The following is a 19,546-nucleotide window of genomic DNA, read 5'->3' as shown; positions in this document are numbered from 1 at the left end:
GTAATTCCTGTTAGAAAATATTCCCACTGCTCAAAATGTTGTAGAGTGTGAATTTTATGACAGTGAATGAGACCTTTTAAAGGTCTCTTGTGCTTCCAATTATTGTCTTGAAACTTGTGAGCTTTGGTTGGATTTTAGTATATCTTCATTTTCCTCTTTTGATTGAATTTTTAAGCTTGTATCTAAAAGTGAAGGGGAAGAGTAACATTTCTCCAAAAAAAGGTAGGATCAAGTAAAATACAAGGATGTACTTTTGGATAAACAATAATAGAGGTCACTGGCAATTTACTCAAGAATATTATCATTGGTTCTGGCCGGGGTAGCTCAGTCACTTGGAGTGTCATCTTATGCACTAGAAGGTCACAGATTTGATTCCCAGTCAGGGCACATGCCTGGGTTGTGGGTTCAGTCCCCGGTTGGTACACATAGGAGAGGCAACTGATTGATGTTTCTCTCTTGTATAGATGTTTCCCTCCTTCTTTCTCTCCCTCTCCCTCCCTTCCCTACTCTAAAAATCAATAAGCATGTCCTCGGGTGAGAATAAAAAAGATTATCATTGTAAAAGAGGATTTATAAGCCAGATTTCATAAGACTAAGTTATGATTATGGGTTATGAAATGATAGAGATAGAAAGTATGTGTGGCATCCATGGATTAAATGAAGTGCCTCCTCACTCTCTACCTTTTTTTTTCTTTTAAGGTGAAAATACTTGAGTATGCTTATATTTCAATGGGAAAGAGTCAGTGTCATTTTTAGAAGAAGCTAATACATGGAAAGATGATAGATGAACTAATTGAGCGAGACCCCAAGATTAGTGTGGATGAATACAGGATCCAGTGTACTCATACAAAGTAGAAGCATTACCTTTGGGTGGCAATGTTAAAGAAATGGAAATTGTGGCTACAGATTCTGGACGACAGGAGAAAATTACGGGAATTCTTTTCTGAACTTAGTGCTTTTCAACGTACGATCCCCAGAATATTAGTGTCCCCTTTTTGGTCTATATATGGACCACAATGAATATGGTAGCTTCAGGAAAAAAAAAAGTAATGTAAGAAAGTTCATACACAGCTCACACAATTGAAATGTCCTTGCCTTGTTTTGACTTACTGAGATTAGCTTATCTTACTTTTACTAAAAAATATTGGTAAACCTTTGGAACACAATTATCTTAGAATTGTTAGTCTACTTGTACATCATGTTTGCTTTAAGTATTCCTTGGAAACTGAAAGTTTGAGAAACAGACTGTTTCTTTTATTCATTCAAATTTGAGAAAAAGTGCTCTGAAGGGGAGGTTATTTTTGTATCAGAGTTGTCTCTTGGAACTAACTTACATGATGTTGACAAATTCTTTTTGCTTTTCATCTTACATTTTGTGGATGCTTCTACTTCCTAAATCTGGTTATATTAAAATAATTGACATGGTATCTGCCTTCAAAGAACTCACAATATTGAAGAGGCAGTTATATAGACATGTGCACAAATATGGTACATAAATGCCAAGATACTTATAAGTATAGGTGGTTAACAGTTATAGTACTTGCATACAAGAAGGGGCAATTTAACTCTTCTGGGATAAGATTAGGAGGAACAGAATCCAGGAAGTTGTGTAGGGAAAAGTAATGAGCTCTTGAAGGATAACCCATTAGGCACTAGTTGGGGAAGGGCAGCCAACATTGAGGGGAATTGTGGAGAGAGAGGGCATGGTATAGTTTAGTATTTGCAAATAGTATTTTGGGACATAGGTGCAGGAGCATCTTTAAATCTTGTTAGAATGCTTAACATGCGTTAGCCTCTCTACTGAGTGGGAGAAAAATGGGTAAGCAGATATTGTAAATATTGCCTTTTTTATCTTATAAATGACTCCAGAAGCATTTTTATGAGTTGGACAATATCCTTGTAATGATATGGAATAAATATCTTAAGGATTTGAAATAAATCATACTTGGATTTTAGATTCCAAGGTAGTGAGTGTGAAGGTTAGTTTGGGATGTGGAACAGATTTAAGGCTGATATTACTGGTTGGGAGAATATAGCTAAGAGGGAGGCGGTCATGAACCAGAGGAGTGAGTGTAGAGAGGAGGAACTTGGGTTGGCAGCCATGACTCAGTGAGGAAGCTTTGAATTTTGTGGCCCCAAGAAAGGATTTGGTTACTTATCTGTACCAGCTCTAAACCCTGTTAAACTGTTCTTGACCAGATTTCACAATTGGATTTGAAGCACTATGAACAAAGAACTGGAGGATTTTTCTTTGACTCAGTAATTGGCTTGCACTGGCAAAGGGAACTAACCTTTCTGAGAGCACCAGGTTAAGTGTTCTGTTCGGAATGTTTGTTTCTTTTACTCATTCAGTTGTGAAAAAAAAGTATCTGGTCTGAACAGGAGCTTATTTTTACATCTGACATGTCCCTTGGAATTTAAATTAGATAACTTTATACATTCTTTTTGCTCATATTTCTATAAATATATTACTATAGTTACTGTAATATTTTTATACATTATTGCATTTAATCCTGATAAGCTGAGGGTAACTATTAATCATTTTCTTGACTCTGTGGCCTCCAGGAGGTTAAGATACTTGCCTGACCATAAACCTAATACATGACAGAGTCTGGATTTGAACTCATGTGAACTTGACTGCAAAACTTCTTTTCTCATGATACCAAGAGGGATTTCTTGAAGGGATGGTGCCAGATAATGATTGGTGTTCTAAAGAAGAAGCTTTTAGTGCTTTATGAAAAACTTGCATTAGGAACTCCTAGAATTTAGGAGTCTGTTTTTAGGTATTTATATTTTTATTTTGGTGCATATCTATTAGTGGGCATGAGTCTCTTGACATTTGATGTAGTAGCTTATTAACATTTCTAGTCCTTCTCAGAAGGAAATGGATTGATGGATGCCTTTTGGCCTTCATTTTTTTTGGCCCTATCAAATTGAAGCTTATTTGCAGAATGGCTGATTTTCTAAATAAGTGAACTCAATAAGAACTCCTGTATGGACTTGTGTCTGGATTATAATAAGCATCCACTGGATTAACAGAGAAAGGTTTCAAGAAATATTGGGGAAACCACCCCCTCACCCATTTTCTTCTTCCTCCATTTTTTAATTTTCTCTCTTGGGTGGTGTTGAGATGAAAATGGATGAACTAGAACGGAACTTTGTAGGGGGAAAAAAAACCCTGGTCACTGAAGAAAAGCAGAAAAAAGAATGAAAAGCAGCCAGAAAGTTTCTCACTTAGGAATCTGGCAGTGGCGGCAGACTGTGGGGCAGGCCAGCTTCTGAGGGAATAATTGCACTGATACTCTTCTTAATGGGCACGACTGTTATTTTGTTTTACGTTATACATGCATATAAAAAATTTAATATTTATAATTTCCACATAAAGGACAAGAATAGTAAATTTTCAAAGCAGAGAGATTTTGGAATTAACTGAATGGGAAAGAATGCAACTTGAGAAAAATTATGTTGATTAGTAAGTCAAAATTTTTATTGAAATATGATTGGGTTGCCTGGAATTCAAACAAATTACATTTACAAGACAACAGAAATGACTTGTACCTCAGAATTTAATTTTAAAAAGTGATTGGAAACTATTTCCCATACAGAAAAAGTACAGCTAATGATAACAGCAGTACCTCAATCCACAGAAGCGTATCAAAAGTAATGAAGTTATCCTCGTTACACAAATGCAGTGCCCGTACTGTTTGTCTTGATTAGTTTTTAAAATGTTGACTAAAAGACCTTGACGGGAACAAAAATATGTTACTTTCTAATGATGTTTTACATGAAATATTTTAGGTGTCTCAGTTTCAGCACCAGAATATTGCCTTTCCTTTCACCAATATGAGAAGAAAAACTCAAATGCTGTCTCTGAAAAGATTTTATTTTTTTACCCAAAAGGAATTCACTATTTAAAAATATTTTCAGTATATGGTTGCTTATTAGGTCAAGTTTTGATTTGGTGGTGTGTTTATGTATTTTTCTATTACTTCTATTACTTTCTCAGAATGTATGTTGAAAACTCATTAATTTCAGTAGAGTATGATGACATCTAAAAAATTCATAGAAACTAGTAATATCATAGGTATACTCTTTATATTTGAAATTTATGACAGATTTTTTTCTGCTTTTTAAGTTTTTTATCACTCTCCTGTGATAGTTTTTAAAAACAAATTTACTGAGCCCTGGCTGGTGTAGCTCAGTGGATTGAGATTGGGCCTTTGAATCTAAAAGTTGCAGGTTCAATTCCTAGTCAGGGCACATGCGGGCCAGGTCCCCAGTAGGGGCAACCACAGAGGCAACCACAGACTTACGTTTCTCTCCCTCTCTTTCTCTCTTCCCCTCTCTCTAAAAATAAATAATTAAAATTTTTAAAGAAATAAATAAAAACAACTTTATTGAGGTATAATTGACATATAATAAGTTGTACTTATACTCTAAAGTAAGTGTTTAATTTGTTAAGTTTTGAAATATGTATATTCTAACAAAACCATCATTCCCAAAAGTTTCCTGGTACCCTTTCATAATCCCTCTCCTCCACCTCTCTCCATACCCTCTCGACCCCTTTAGACAACCATTTATCTTCTTTGTTTCGTTAAAGACTTGCTTGCATTTTTTATGGTCTTACATACATGGGGTCATAGTTCACATTTTTTTTTTTTGGTCTGACATCTTTCACTCAGCATAATTTTGAGTTTTGTCCATTTTGTTGTTTATAACAGTAGTTCATTACCTTTTTTTTTCTTTTTGGATGAGGAGTATGCCACTGGTAGGTATATCACAATTTGTTTTTCCGTTCAAACGGTGGTGGACATTTAGAGTATTTCCAGTTTGGAGCTATTGTAAGTAAAGCTGCTTTGAACCTTCAGGCACAAATCTTTGTAGGTACGGGTGCTTTTTTTCCTTTTGAGTAAATACCTAGGAGAGGAATGGCTAGATCATATGGTAACCACAGGTTTAATTGTTAAAACACTGGATGTTTTACCGTATGATTATTCATTTTACATTACCACCACCAACACATGAGACTTAACAGTTTCTCCACATTCTTCCAGGAACTTGTAATGGTCAGTCTTTTTGATTTTAACTATTCTGGTGGATGTGAGAAAGTATCTCTTCATGGCTTTAATTGCATTCCCCTAATCACTACTGATGTAAGCATCAACTGATGTGTTTATTTGTCATCTGGGTATCTTTTTGTAAGTGCTTAGATTGTGTAGTAATTTTAGTTCTCTCAGCTCTTTGTTGGTAATTTGTATCTTTATTTTTTGATTAGTAAGGCTAGAAGTTTATCAGTTTTATAGATTGTCTTAACCAGCTTTTGGTTTCACTGCATGTCTTTATTCTTCTGCTTTTTATTAATTTCTACTCTGATCTTTAGGGTTTTTTGTATTTTGCTTATTTGAGGTTTATTTTGTTCCTTTTCTTGCTTTCTGAGGTATAAGCTGACATCATTAATTTGAAAGCTTTTTTTTTTAAAGATTTATTTATTTATTTTTAGAGAGGGAAGGGAGGGAGAAAAAGAGAAAGAAACATCAATGTGTGGTTGCTGGGGGCCGTGGCCTGCAACCCAGGCATGTGCTCTGGCTGGGAATCGAACCTGCGATGCTTTGGTTCACAGCCTGTGCTCAATCCACTGAGCTACGCCAGCCAGGGCTGAAAGCTTTTTTAATAGAAATATTTAGTGCTCTAAATGTCTCCATAAGCAGTGCTTTAGCTGCATCTTACAAATTTTGATATGTTGTATTTATATTTCTGTTCAGTTCCAAATACTTTAAAATTTTTCTTTGATTTTGTTTTTGTCCCCATGGGTAATTTATAGGTAAGCTATAGGTATGATATTTAGTTTCCAAATAGTTGAATATTTCCCAGTGATCTTTGTTGATGGTTTCTAATGTAATTTCATTGTGGTCTGACAACATAGTTTGTATGACTTGATTCTTTTAAACTTATTGAGCATTGTTTTATAACTCAGAATATTGTTTATCTTGGTAAATATTTGGTATACACTTAGAAAGAATGTGTTTTCTACTGTTTTTGTGTGGAGTGTTCCTGAGTGTCTGGTAGGTTTAGTTGATGGTGTTATGCTCATCTTCCATGTCTTTGCTGATTTTTTACTTATTCTATCAAGTATTGAGAGTAGAGGGTTGAAATCAACTGTAATTGTAGCTTTATCTGTTTCTCTTGACAGTTTTGACAATATTTTGAAGCTCTTTTATTAGGTACATAATGTTTAGAGATTCTTTTGTGCACTTGATGTCTTGACCTCTTCTTTATGAAATGACTTCTTTTTGGTCTCTGGTGATATTTTTTATTCTGTACTCTAATTTATCTGATATTAAAGAAGCCACTTCAGCTTTCTTTTGACTAGTTTTAAAACGATATCTTTTCCCATTCCTTTATGCTTAACATATTTATGCCTTATAGTGCATTCTTGTAGTTGAGTTTTGCCTTATTATTCACATGACAGTTTTCGCTTTTTAATTCAGGTGTTCAGAACATTTATATATAATGTGGTATAATTAGGTTCAAATCTGTACTTAACTTGTTTTCTATTTATCCTGTCCTTTGTATTCTGTTTCCTTTTTATCTGGCTTCTTTTGGATTGAGTATTTTTACGATTGTTTCATTTCTCTTATTGTTAATCTTTCTTAGGGCAGTAAGCCAGTTCAGCTGTATGTTCCAGGAGTATGACATTGGCTTGAAATTTCTGTTCTGTGAAGCTTCCATGGTATATATTTGGTACATTATATTAGTAGTAAATTAGTTTAAATTGTCTAAATAATTCTGGGTTGACTTTGCAAAAGGACACATGATCATTGTTTTTATTCTTTGGATGGAGTTAAACATGTTATTTCTTTAGATTATCAGTGGTATCACATTGGATAAAAAGAGTTTCTGCAGATGTGTGGAATTATGACCTGATTCTAGTGTTTTTATTTATTTTTATTTGCTTGTTTTAGAATGTGTATGGGAGGATTAAATAATGAAGAATAGTTGACATATTATTTACCTCATTGTTAGTGAACCTTTTTCAGTTATCATTATGACTGTCATAAACCATCATAGCATTGTGACAAGAACCTTAAACTACCTTAAACTATTAATTTATGGTGGAACATTGAGATTGTATGTATTTATTTATGAATCACGATCTCTTGGAATTGATGCTTTGTTGAGGCTAATTATAGTAATATTTGAGTCTTGATGCTGTTATTTGCATTGTAGCTATATTTCATATGCTCTTAATCTCCCATGTTCAAATAGAAGTAGTCCAGAAGATGAGTCGGTCCACATCCTGAGTGTTGATGAGAAGAACAAGTTGGGAGCCAAGATCATCAAGGCAGAGATGATGGGAAATATGGTAAGGCTTGTATGTTCTTTTGGAAAATAGTAATTAAATATTTAACATTAGATGAGTGATTTTGGAATTTCCTTAGCAATGTGGATCTAGCACACTTTGAGGATAACTGCTGCTTATTGATCATTTAAAGAAATTATTGAACACTTCTAAAAACCGCTGTTTCTCTTCTAAATAAATTACCTATTTTCTCTGTCAGATTTCTGAAATTTAAGATTCTAAGGAACTAAATGCTTTTAATGTCATGTTTACTATTTGCTTTGTTCTTGCATTTCTAACTTGGAATTCAAACAAATTACACTGAGCAACTTATTGAGCATTTTTGAAGGAGATGAAGATATCACTGACTTCTTTCCCTTTTTAAGTTTATTTTTATTGTTGACACTATTACAGATGTCCCCATTGACCCCACCCCTCATTTCCCACCTTCATCCAACCCCCACCTCCTCCTCTTCCCTTCTGGCCATCATAACACTGTCATCTGTGTCCATGGGTTATGCATATATATGTGTTCTTTGGCTAATCCCTTTACCTTTATTCATCTAATCCTCCCTCCCCTGTCCCCCCCGGCAGCTCTCAGTCTGTTTCATATATTCATGCTTCTGTTTCTGTTTTGTTCGTCAGTTTATTTCGTTCATTAGATTCCACATGTAAGTGAGATCATATGGTATTTATCTTTCTTCGACTGACTGACTTCACTTAGTATAATAGTCTCCAGTTCCATCCATGCTGTCACAAAAGGTTAAGAGTTCCTTCTTTTTTTACTGAGTGTACCATTGTGTAAATGTACCACAGCTTTCTTATACTCATCTACTGATGGGCGTTAGGGTTATTTTTAGATCTTGGCTATTGTAAACAATGCTGCAGTGAACATAGGCGTGCATATATTCTTTCAAATTGGTATTTTGGGATTCTTAGGATATATTTCTACAAGTGGGATCACTGGATCAAAAGGCAGTTTCATTTTTAATTTCTTGATGAAACTCCATACTCTTTTCCACAGTGGCTGCACCAGTCTGCATTTCCACCAATGGTGCGCTGAGGTCCCTCTTTTTCCTCATATTCACCAACACTTACTGTTTTATTGTGGCTATTCTGGCAGGTATGAGGTGATAATCTAATTGTGGTTTTATTTTTTATTTTATTGAGACCACAACACATATAACCATTTCACATGACAATATAATGAAATTTTTGTTGGTATTCTTTATAAATGATAAATTTTATTAATGGTTATAGAAATAAGTTTACAAAGTACTGGATAACCAATGCCAGATACAGTATGAATGTTTTAAAATATTAAACTGGGCATAGTTTGCTAAAACTATAATAATATGGTTGTTTTTTAAGCTATTTTTTTGTTTTTAAAATATATTTTATTGATTATGCTATTACAGTTGCCCCATTTTTCCCCTTTATTCCCCTCTGCCCTGCACACCTCTTCCCACCCCCATTCCCGGCCCTTTAGTTCATGTCCATGGGTCATACATATAATTCTTTGGTTTCTACATTTCCTATGCTATTTTTAACCTCCCCTTGTCTATCTTCTACCTACCATTTATACTCTTTACTCTCTACCTTTTTTTCCCTTTTCTCCCCTCCATGATAATCTTCCATTTGATCTCCATTTCTGTGATTCTGTTCCTGTTCTGGTTGTTTTCTTAGTTTGTTGTTTCTTTTTTAGGTTCGGTTGTTAAAAGCTGTGAGTTTGTTTTTATTTTACTGTTCATATTTTTTATCTTCTTTTTTTTTTTAGATAAGTTCCTTTAACATTTGATATAACAAGGGCTTGGTGATGCTGAACTCCTTTAACTTGACCTTATCTGAGAAGCTCTTCATCTACCCTTCCATTCTAAATGATAGCTTTGCTGGATAATGTAATCTTGGATGTAGGTCCTTGCTTTTCATGACTTGGAATACTTCTTTCCAGCCCCTTCTTGCTTGCAAGGTTTCTTTTGAGACATCAGCTGATGGTCTTATGGGAACTATAATTGTCTCCTTTTCTCTTGCTGCTTCTAAGATTCTCTCCTTATCTTTAATCTTGGGTAATGTAATTACAATGTGCCTTGGTGTGTTCTTCCTTGGATCCAACTTCTTTGGGACTCTCTGAGCTTCCTAGACTTCCTGAAAGTGTTTCCTTTGCCAGATTGGGGAAGTTCTTTATTATTTGTTCAAATAAGTTTTCAATTTCTTGCTCTTCCTCTTCTCTTTCTGGCACTCCCAGGATTTAGATGTTGGAATGTTTAAAGATGTCCTGGAGGTTCCTAAGCCTCTCCTCATTTTTTTGAATTCTTGTTTCTTTATTCTGTTCTGGCTGACTGTTTATTTCTTCCTTCTGGTCCAAACCATTGATTAGTCCCAGTTTCCTTCCTGTCACTGTTGGTTCCCTGTACATTTTCCTTTATTTCACTTAGCATAGCCTTTATTGTTTTCCTCTATTTTGCGCCCATAGTCAGCCAATTCTGTGAGCATCCTGATTACCAGTGTTTTGAACTGTGCATCTGATAGCTTGGCTATCTCTTCATTGCTTGGTTGTGTTTTTCCTGGAGCTGTGATCTATTCTTTCATTTGGGCCATTTTTTTTTTTTTTGTTTTGGTGTGCCTGTTATGTAGTAAGGGGTGGAGCCTTAGGTGTTCACCAGGGCGGGGCAACCCACATCTCTGCCTTGTGACGCTGTATGTGGGGGAGGGGTCCTAGAGGGAACAGTGCCACTTGCTCCGTTCTGTGCTGGCTTTCAGTCACTTTCCCCCCTTCCCATAAGCAAATTGGGCCCATCTGGTGCTGATTCAGGTGGGTAGGTTTGTGTACCTTCTAGGACCCTGTGGGTTTCTCCAGTGAACTCTCCTGTGAGGCTGCAAGTTTCTCCTGCTGCCTCAGTCCCCACAGGTGTTTTCAGTCAGAGGCTTTGATGCTTTATTTTCCTGTGCTGGACCCCTGGGTTGTGAGGTCTGTCTCACTCCCAGTTCTTCCTCCCGGTTTATCTGCACGCAAATGTGGGACCACCTGGTCCGCCAGCTGCTGCCTTGCCTTGAGTCTTCTCTGCCCTGGCTGCCTGTCTCCTCCCCTTCTATGGGTCTGGATGAATGTTTCTTTTAACTCTTGGGTTGTTGGATTTCCATAAAGTTTGATTTTCTGTCAGTTCTGGTTGTTTTTTGTTTCTAAATTTGTTACTGTCCTTCTTTTGGTTGTGCAAGGAGGCACAGTATGTCTACCTATGCCTCTGTCTTGGCCTGAAGTCTAATTGTGGTTTTAATTTGCATCTCTTTTATGACTAGTGATGTTGAACATTTTTTCATATGATGTTGGCCATCTGTATATCCTGTTTGGAGAAGTGTCTACTCAGGTCTTTTTGCCCTGTTGGACTGTTTGTCTTCCTGATGTTGAGTTGTATAGGTTCTTTATATATTTTGTAAATTAACCCCTTTTCAGATGTGTCATTGGGAAATAGGTTCTCTTATAGAATGGGTTTCTTTTTTATTTGTTGATGGTTTCTTTTGCTGTGCAGAGGCTTTTTAGTTTGATGGAGTCCCATTTATTTATTTATTTTTTGTTTCCCTTGCCCAAGGAGATAATATTGGCAAAAGTACTTCTACAAGAGATGTCTGAGATTTTACTGCCTGTATTTTCTTCTAGGATTTTTATGTTTTTAGTTATGTGTTGTTAAGGACATGTATTTACTTTCTTACATTCCTTTGCATAGGAAACTAAAATATGAGCTCCTTATAAGGATGGTTAATTAACTTATTCAAATTTTAAGGTAATATGTTTGTGTCTGATAATGTGTTAGATACTTTTGTATAGGTTAGCTCAGTGATTTTTCAACTGGTGTGCCACAAGAATTTTTAAAACATGCAGTACCTGACTATTTAGTCAGGAGCACTGACCTCTTTTACAATAAATTGCTAAATTTAAAAAAAATCACAAAAGTCACTACAACAATTGCTGTCTGGTATAAATAAATCCAAATTGTACTATTTTTTTTGTCAGATCATCAAAGAAAAAATTTTTTTTGGTTGTCTGCAGAATTGTAGTAATTAGTTTATATGGAAAAAGGTTGAAAATCGCTGGATTAGCTCATTTAAATTCTGTAATAATGTGATTTAGACCAATTTGCCTCAAAATGGAGTAGAAATAGGGATGATTTGGTAAGAGCAACATCTCTCTCTAGCTAATATGTTGTCACATTTCTGTTATACTGATGCATGTTACATTGCATGTGGCAGATTAGCAAAGTCAGATAGCTTTTTATGTCTTGACAGAAGAAGTTTCCTCATGGTCATACGAATGTACTCACCTCAAACTCAAACATAAGTAGTCTTCCGTTTTGGTATGCTATCAGTTCAACACTTTTTAGCAGAACTGAAGGTGGGCAAATAATATACTTATATTTTTATTCATTTGTTTGTCTAATAAAAGGCATATCTTGTATATGTTGCTCTCCCTCTTTGAATTTGGCCCTTGGTAACAATGAACTTCAACTCAGAACTTTAAACCAGAAATTGATGAGATGAAAACTGACAACAAAAACTATAGCAAGAAAATAAAGTTTGAGTTTTGAAAGCAAGGGGGTTAACATGGTAAAAAAGTGTTTCTGTGTATTACAGTGGAGAATGCTATTTTTTGCTTGTCATATAAATCTACTTATATCATTATGATTTATTGCTTTGGTACAGTTATTTTGTATAAATTCCTATAGAGTTCCTAGAGTTAAAATAAAACATATTTAGATTTTTTATCAAAATTACTTATTGTCAATAAAGAAGGTCATATTATGAGTCTTGTGATGTCTCCTGTCTTACAAATAACTAAGCTTTTGAGGATTGGAAGTTATAGTACCTAAGAAACTATAAAAATGTAATTCTTAAGGTTATATATTTCCTCCATCTTCCTATGTTCCTTAAAATATATATTGTTATAATTATTTACTTTAAAAATGCAAACAAATGCCACAGGTATTTGAGAAGTTTGTAACTGAAATAAGTTTGTTTAGAAGTAATATACTAGGCTGTGATTTGGTAACTGAATTTAGGTGATAGCTACATGGGTGTTTACTGTGCTTTTTTTCTTTTTATTGTCTAAATTTGAAATATCACACAATGAGGAATTGAACTATATATATTCACACTTGTTTTTCTTGTTTTTCTGTTTGAAGGAATTAGCTGAACAGCTTAAAACCCAACTTGAAAAGGCAAATAAATTCAAAGAAACTGTAACACAGATATCATCAAAAAAATCTGGGGTAGAGGTAAGTAATAAGAGTTTGTAGGTATAAAATTACCTTGTACAATACTACTTGGCAGCGGTAGTATTTTAATGTGAAAGGAGTCTCTAACTGTCAAGTGTTTTTCTGTGTATGTGGTATTTGATTGTTTGCTTGTTTTTGAAATTTATTTTCATATGAATTGTTTTATGTTCCACTAGTACAGGGGTGTCAAACTCATTTTCACCAGGGGCCGCATTAGCCTTGCAGTTACCTTCAAAGGGCCGAATGTAATTTTAGGACTGTATAAATGTAACTACTCCTTAACAGTTAAGCGAGAGCTCGGCGCTGTAGCCAGGTAGAAACAAGGTTCTGGGCCGGATAAAACAAGGTGGAGGGCCAGATTCTGCCCACCTTGTGTTTGGAGGGCCGGATAAAACAAGGTGGAGGGCAGATTCTGGGCCTTGTGTTTGCCACCTGTGCAGTAGTGTGTCCTGATGGGAAAAAGTCCAGGCCTAGGAGATCTGCTTTTGTTGTGGACTCTGTCATTTACTGACTCTTTGTGCGAGTCACACTGGTTTTTAAGTTCTTTCCCTTTAGAATGAGAGACTTGGGTTTGGTGTGCATGTTATGTAAAACAAATTAGTTTGTTCCATGATTCATTCATCCATCTATTAGTGAACAAAACAGATAAAAACACCTCCTACATGGAGTTTCATCCATCTATTAGTGAACAAAACAGATAAAAACACCTCCCACATGGGTAGGGAGAAAGAAGCAATAAATAATAAAATAATAAATTAGCATGTTATGTAGTTATTTGCATATCAGTGGTATTTAAACCAGTGTTGTACAAAGTCACCATGAGAATAAAGGTAGGGAGAAAAAGTTGAAGGACTGAGTTGGGTGTAGTAGAATGTTGAGAAGTTTATAGTGGGGAGTATAACTAATTTTAAAGGGCTGTAGTCAAAGATTAATTTACATAATTTAATGTCAGTATGAGAGGAGATGAGAATGTTTGCAGTGGAGATGAGAAGGTATTAAGTGAAGTTCCATAAAATTTTCTTCAAGCTAACATTATTAATAATTTAGACAGTATTATAGATTGTATGTTTATGAAATTGGCTGTTTTTACTAAGTTGTACTAGCTAATGTTTTTGAAAGTTAGTAATTGAGAACTTCTTGCACAGGTTAAAGGAATTGAGAATGAGAAACTTTGTAGGATTAGAAAGTAGGGACTAAAGAAAAAAGCTAAAACTAGGTACTGTACAGTTTATCATATACTTTTGGCAAATTTATTTTTCCAGGTGTCATTGTGGTCATAATACTTTTGTACTTGGAAACTTTTGTGGTTTCTTAGTGCTGACTACTTAATTAAATACTAGATCTTCCTGCAGTGTAGCCTCCTGCAGTATAGCCCCATTTCAACCCCGTCTCCAAAGCTGTCTTATACATAACCTACCTGTCTGTTCGATATTTACATATGCTATTAATTATGTGTGTCAGATCCACCCTCTTTGCCTTGTCCACTTTTCAGTTTCTCTGTGCCTCCTTTATGAACCCTAAGAATTCTAAGAGGACTTTATCTGTTCACATTTGTATTCTTGTCATTACCCTCTAATCTGTACCTGTCTTTTTCCTGACACTGTATATGAAAGGTTCTAAAGTTGTGGCTGGGCTTCAGGCTGTTCTTGAAATTGAAAGCACTTGAACTGAAAAAATTAAAGCAGATCTTCTGTTAAATAACATTTCTTCTGATTAAGGATACTGTAGAGTAATTGGCAGATTGTATCTCATCCCTTGAACATATAACTCTACATTGTTGTTGATGCCCTTAGGTATTTTAGCTCCTCCTAGCTTTTGAACATTGGACATCATAACTCAGAGGAGTAGAATTCAGACTTGTGTTCAAGGTAGTGTACAAAATAGAATTTCTATTTGTCAGCTTTTTTTTGGAAATTGTTTAGTTCTTTGATGCTCTCAAAGAAACATTTTTATCTTAAGGATTCTTTGACCAGAAAGAAAATTTATCTTCTTCACAAAGACGAGATACTTGCATGTTTAGTTCAGGTTTTATCGAAACAAACCCCTGCCGGCATTTCTGAAGTAATTTTCTACTACCATTAAAGTATTTATTCCATCAGGGTCAGAGCCTGATGGCTCATCTGCCTTTCAAAGTACAGTAGTTTTGTTGAGAAATGAGAATGGAATTCAGATTTATTTACTACACCACAGAGATGTGCTGACTTTATAGAGGAAAATCCTGGAATACTTCTGATAGAAATTTTTTGCTCTTTCAGAAGAAAGAAATTCCCATTCATTGAATAGTTGAACTGGGAGGAATCCTTTCATTTTTTAGCTTGTTAGAAATGTTAGGTTATATGAATGAGGTAAATCTCTTGATTTAATGATCTATGAATATCATTTGACTTTAGTGAAAAACAGGCAGCACTTGCAATTATTGATTTACTTACTTCTATTCCCCTTTACAGGGTGAACTATTTAGTATGTAGGGGAAGGGCTCTTTCTTTTAGTTCATTTATAGTGCCTCAGTTAATGCTTGACACATTGTAAATAACCAAGAAATACTTAAAATATTTGTTGTATGAGTGTCTACAGTTTATTTTCTTCCCTATAGTTTTCTATCGGAAACCTTAAAACTCCATGAATTTTAGTAAATCCTCTAGTCTGGCCTTCCTATGAGTGTAGCTTCCTTATCTAAATAATCACCCAGTTGCATAGTCTCTTCATCTGACTTGTGCTTGGGCACCGAGTGATGAGATCCACTGACTTTGGGAGGATTGCCAGTTCTATATCAGGACAAATCTAATCTTATTCTTTAATATTATTTGATGCTAATCTGCACTTTAACCAGTTAACAGTCCTTCAGGGGAATCACATCGTGGACACATTTAATTTAAGGGAATTCAGTTTTACATTTTTTCTTTTTTCTAGCAGTGTAGGAAATTCAGTGTACTATTTGCAGTAAATAATGAAATAGTCACTGCATAATGAATGGTTCAATGGCTTAAATGTTTAGTTCATACTGCTGGCAAGGAAGAGAAATACACTGTTACCACCCCCAAGCAGCTGTGTGGAGATGGTTTCATAGACATCCTCTTGAAAGCAATTGGAGAAATTAACTGAATGCCTTAGAGGGTCATAGAGAAACATTAACTAATAACTAATTACAGAAACAGATAAACTCTGTGGTACTTTGTACATAAAGTCAGGCATTTGAAAGTACTTCCTATAGTTTGACCATAATTCATTATTACTGTAACACTGTGTTTTCAGTTGGACTCCTAGATACATTTTAAGTTCACTATAGTACCACTGCTGTGATTCGTAGACTATGTGTATGCCTACACTATTTTTCTGTGTTTTGGCATCCCAACCTCTCAAACTGATACCTAGAAAAACTGTAAAACAGAAAAAAAAAGTACAGTAATGATTATTTGCCTTTCATTTTTAAGCAGTGAGGTTTGACCTTTATTCAACAAAAATGTTTATTTTTATTTTTATTTTTATTTTTTTTATTGTTGTTCAAGTACAGTGGTCTCCATTTTCCCTCCACTCTTCCCCCTGGCCCCACCCATCCCTACCTCACACCCTCCATCCTGCCCCCCTTTGGCTTTGTCCATGTGACCTTTATACATGTTCCTTGACAACCCTCCCCCTTCTTTCCCCTGCTCCTGTTCCCCTCCCCCACCACTGGTTACTGGTAATTTGTTCTTTATTTCTATGTCTCTGGTTATACTTTGCTGCTTATTTGTTTTGTTGATTAGGTTCCACTTATAGGTGAGATCATACGGTATCTGTCTTTCACCACCTGGCTTATTTCACTTAGCATAATGCTCTCCAGTTCCATCCATGCTGTTGGTGAAGGGTAAGAGTTCCTTCTTTATTTCTGCTGCATAGTATTTCACCATGTAAATGTACCACAGTTTTTTTATCCACTCATTTACTGGTCAGCATTTCGGTTGCTTCCAGCACTTGGCTATTGCAAATTTCACTGCTGTGAACTTTGGGGTGCACAGGTTCTTTTGAATTGGTGTTTCAGGATACTTAGGGTATATTCTCAGCAGTGGAATTGCCAGGTCAAAAGACAGCTCCATTTTTAGTTTTCTGAGGAAATTCCATGCTGTTTTCCATAGTGGTTGCACTAGTCTACAATCCCACCAACAGTGCACTAGGGTTCCCTTTTCTCCATAACCTTGCCAGCATTTGTTGTTTGTTGATTTGTTTATGATGGCCATTCTGACTGGTGTAAAGTGGTATCTCATTGTGGTTTTAATTTGCATCTCTCTGACGGCTAGTGGTGCTGAGCATCCTTTCATATGTCTCTGGGCCCTCTGTGTGTCCTCCTTGGAGAAGTGTCTATTGAGGTGCTTTGCCCATTTTTTAATTGGATTTTTTGTCTTCTTGGAGTGGAGTCGTATGAATTCTCTATGTATTTTGGAGATCAAACTCTTGTCCGAGGTATCATTGGCAAATATATTTTCCTATACGGTTTGTTCCCGTTTCATTTTGCTGATGTTTTCTTTAGCTGTGCAGAAGCTTTTAATTTTGATGAAGTCCCATTTCTTTATTCTTTCCTTTATGCCCCTTGCTCTAGGGGACATATTGGTGAAAATATTGCTGCATGGAATATTTGAAATTTTCCTGCCTATGTTCTCTTCTAGGAATTTTATGGTGTTGCAGCTTATGGTTAAGTCTTTCATGCATCTTGAGTTTATCCACAAATACCTTTTTAAAAAAATTTAAATTTTTAATTTTTTATCATTTATTTTATTAAATTTATTGTGATGACATTGGTTAATAGGATCATATAGGTTTCAAGTGCACATTTCTATGACACATGATCTCTACACTGCACTGTGTGCCTACCACCCAAAGTCACATGATCTTTCATCAACACATATTTGGCCGGACCCCTTTACCTTTTACTATTCTTCAATCCCCTTCCATCTGGTAACCACCATTCTGTTGTCTGTGTCTTTAAGTTTCAATTTTATATCCCATGTAGAAGAGAAATCACATGGTTCTTATAGTTTCTGACTGATTTCTTTCACTTAGCATAATGCTCTCAGGGTTTATCTGGGTCTTTGCAAATGGCAATATTTCATCTTTTTCTTATGCCTGAGTAGTATTCCATGGTATATGAGGTTGTCTGGAAAAAGTCCAGCTATTGTTATTATGACATGAATGGTTAGTGCGACATCGATGTAACCTCAGTGGACTGGAATGTGCATGTGAGAACAATGATGACTTCACTGTACTAGTCAGTGGGGGTGGTAGATGCCATTGAGTGAGCGTGTGTATTGTGTGGCCATCACATTCAGAATGTCTTGAATAAGTAGAGCAATGATAAATCTTCATTAAATTTTACATTAAGCTTGAACATTGCTCTATGGGAACTATTTGGATGATTCAGAAGGCCGCAGGTATGGGCATCTGGTGATTAGCAGCTTCATCATGACAACACACATGGTCATGAATTATGTCTTGTGTGGAGTTTTTTGGTGAAACATTAAATCACCCAGGTGATGCAGTCCCACTGCACCTCAGATTTGGTCCCCTGTGACTTCTGGGTTTTCCCCAAAACTAAAATCACTGTAGACAAGGGAGAGATTTCAGACCATTGATGAGATTCAGGAAAATACAACAGGACAGCTGGTGGAGATTGGGAGAGCTGTGTGAAGTCCCCACCAACGTGCCTGCTTTGAGGGGGACTGAGGATCATTGTCCTGTGTACAGTGTTTCTTGTATCTTGTATCTTCTTCAATAAGTGTCTCTGTTTTTCATATTACATTGCTGGAAACCTTCTGGACAGATCTTGTATATGTACCACATCTTCTTTATCCTTCAAAGGATACTTCAAAGTATCCTTCAAAGGATACTTTGGTTTTCTCCATGTCTTGGCAACTGTGAATAATGCTGCAGTGAACATAGGTGTGCATATATCTTTGTGAATAAATGTCTTTGAGTTTTTCAAGTAGATACCCAGAAGAGGGATTGCTGAATCACGTGGTAATTCTATTCTTAATTTTTTGAGGAATCGCCATACTGTGTTCCATAGTGGCTCTACCAGTTTATATTCCTACCAGCAGTGAATGAGGGTTCCTTTTTTTTTTCCCACAATCTCTCCAGTACTTTTTATTACCTGTCTTATTGATCATAGCCTAGCTAACAGGTGTTAGGTTGTATATCATTGCAGTTTTGATTTGCAGTTCCCTAGTAGCTGCTGAAGTTGAACATCTTTTCATCTATCTGTTGGTCCTTTGTATATCTTGGGAGAAGTGTTTGTTCAGGTCCTCTACTCATATTTTACTTGGATTGTTTATTATTGAATTGTATGAATTCTTTGTATATTTTGCATATTAATCCCTTGTCAGAGCTGTTTGCAAATATCTCCCATTTGGTTGGTTGCCTTTTTGTTTTACTGTCGGATTCTATGCTGTGCAGAAGTTTTTAATTCGGTGTAGACCCACTCGTTTATTTTTGCCTTACTCCTTTGGGTTCAAAATCATAAAATGTTCTCTGTGGCCAAAGTGTATAAATTTAGTACCTATGTTTTCTTCTATGTAATTTATTATTTCAGATCTTTTATTTAGTTCTTTGACCATTTTGAATTAATTTTTGTATATGAGGACAAACTGTAATCTAGTTTCATTATTTTGTGTGTGGCTTTCCTATTTTCCAGCACTGTTTATTGAAGAGGCTTTCTTTTATTCCATTGTGTGTTTTTGGCGCCTTTGTCAAAAAATATTTGCCATGTACGTGTGGTTTCATTTCTGGGCTCTCAGTTTTCTTCCACTGGTCTGTGTATCTGGTTTTTCTGTCAGTACCATGCTAATTTGATTATCATGGCTCAGTAGTATAATTCGAAGTCAGGTAGTATGATACCTCCAGCTGTGTTCTATTTTCTCAGGATCGCTTTGGCTATTTAGGGTCTTTTGTGGTTCCTTATAAATCTGATGAT

The 19,546-nt window shown here is 35.7% G+C and overlaps 1 protein-coding gene across 2 annotated transcripts in view; it reads left to right on the top strand.

Annotated features, from left to right (window-relative positions):
• CWF19L2 (CWF19 like cell cycle control factor 2) overlaps positions 1-19,546 on the top strand; it is a 97,680-nt gene that overhangs the window by 33,518 nt on the left and 44,616 nt on the right. Inside the window, exons 9-10 of one of the 2 annotated variants that reach the window (XM_045840604.1) lie at positions 7,270-7,363; positions 12,514-12,606. In XM_045840604.1, coding sequence (XP_045696560.1) covers positions 7,270-7,363; positions 12,514-12,606 — 187 coding nt within the window. Of the gene's footprint in view, positions 1-7,266; positions 7,364-12,513; positions 12,607-19,546 lie in introns of both variants that reach the window. The other variant, XM_045840596.1, reaches the window with a different exon arrangement.

Source organism: Phyllostomus hastatus, unplaced genomic scaffold (genome assembly GCF_019186645.2).
Source record: "Phyllostomus hastatus isolate PE091 unplaced genomic scaffold, TTU_PhHast_1.1 phas_contig_113, whole genome shotgun sequence".
Classification (NCBI taxonomy): domain Eukaryota; kingdom Metazoa; phylum Chordata; class Mammalia; order Chiroptera; family Phyllostomidae; genus Phyllostomus; species Phyllostomus hastatus.
Note: the sequence above shows the minus strand (reverse complement) of the source record. Positions and strands in the feature narration are given on the sequence as shown.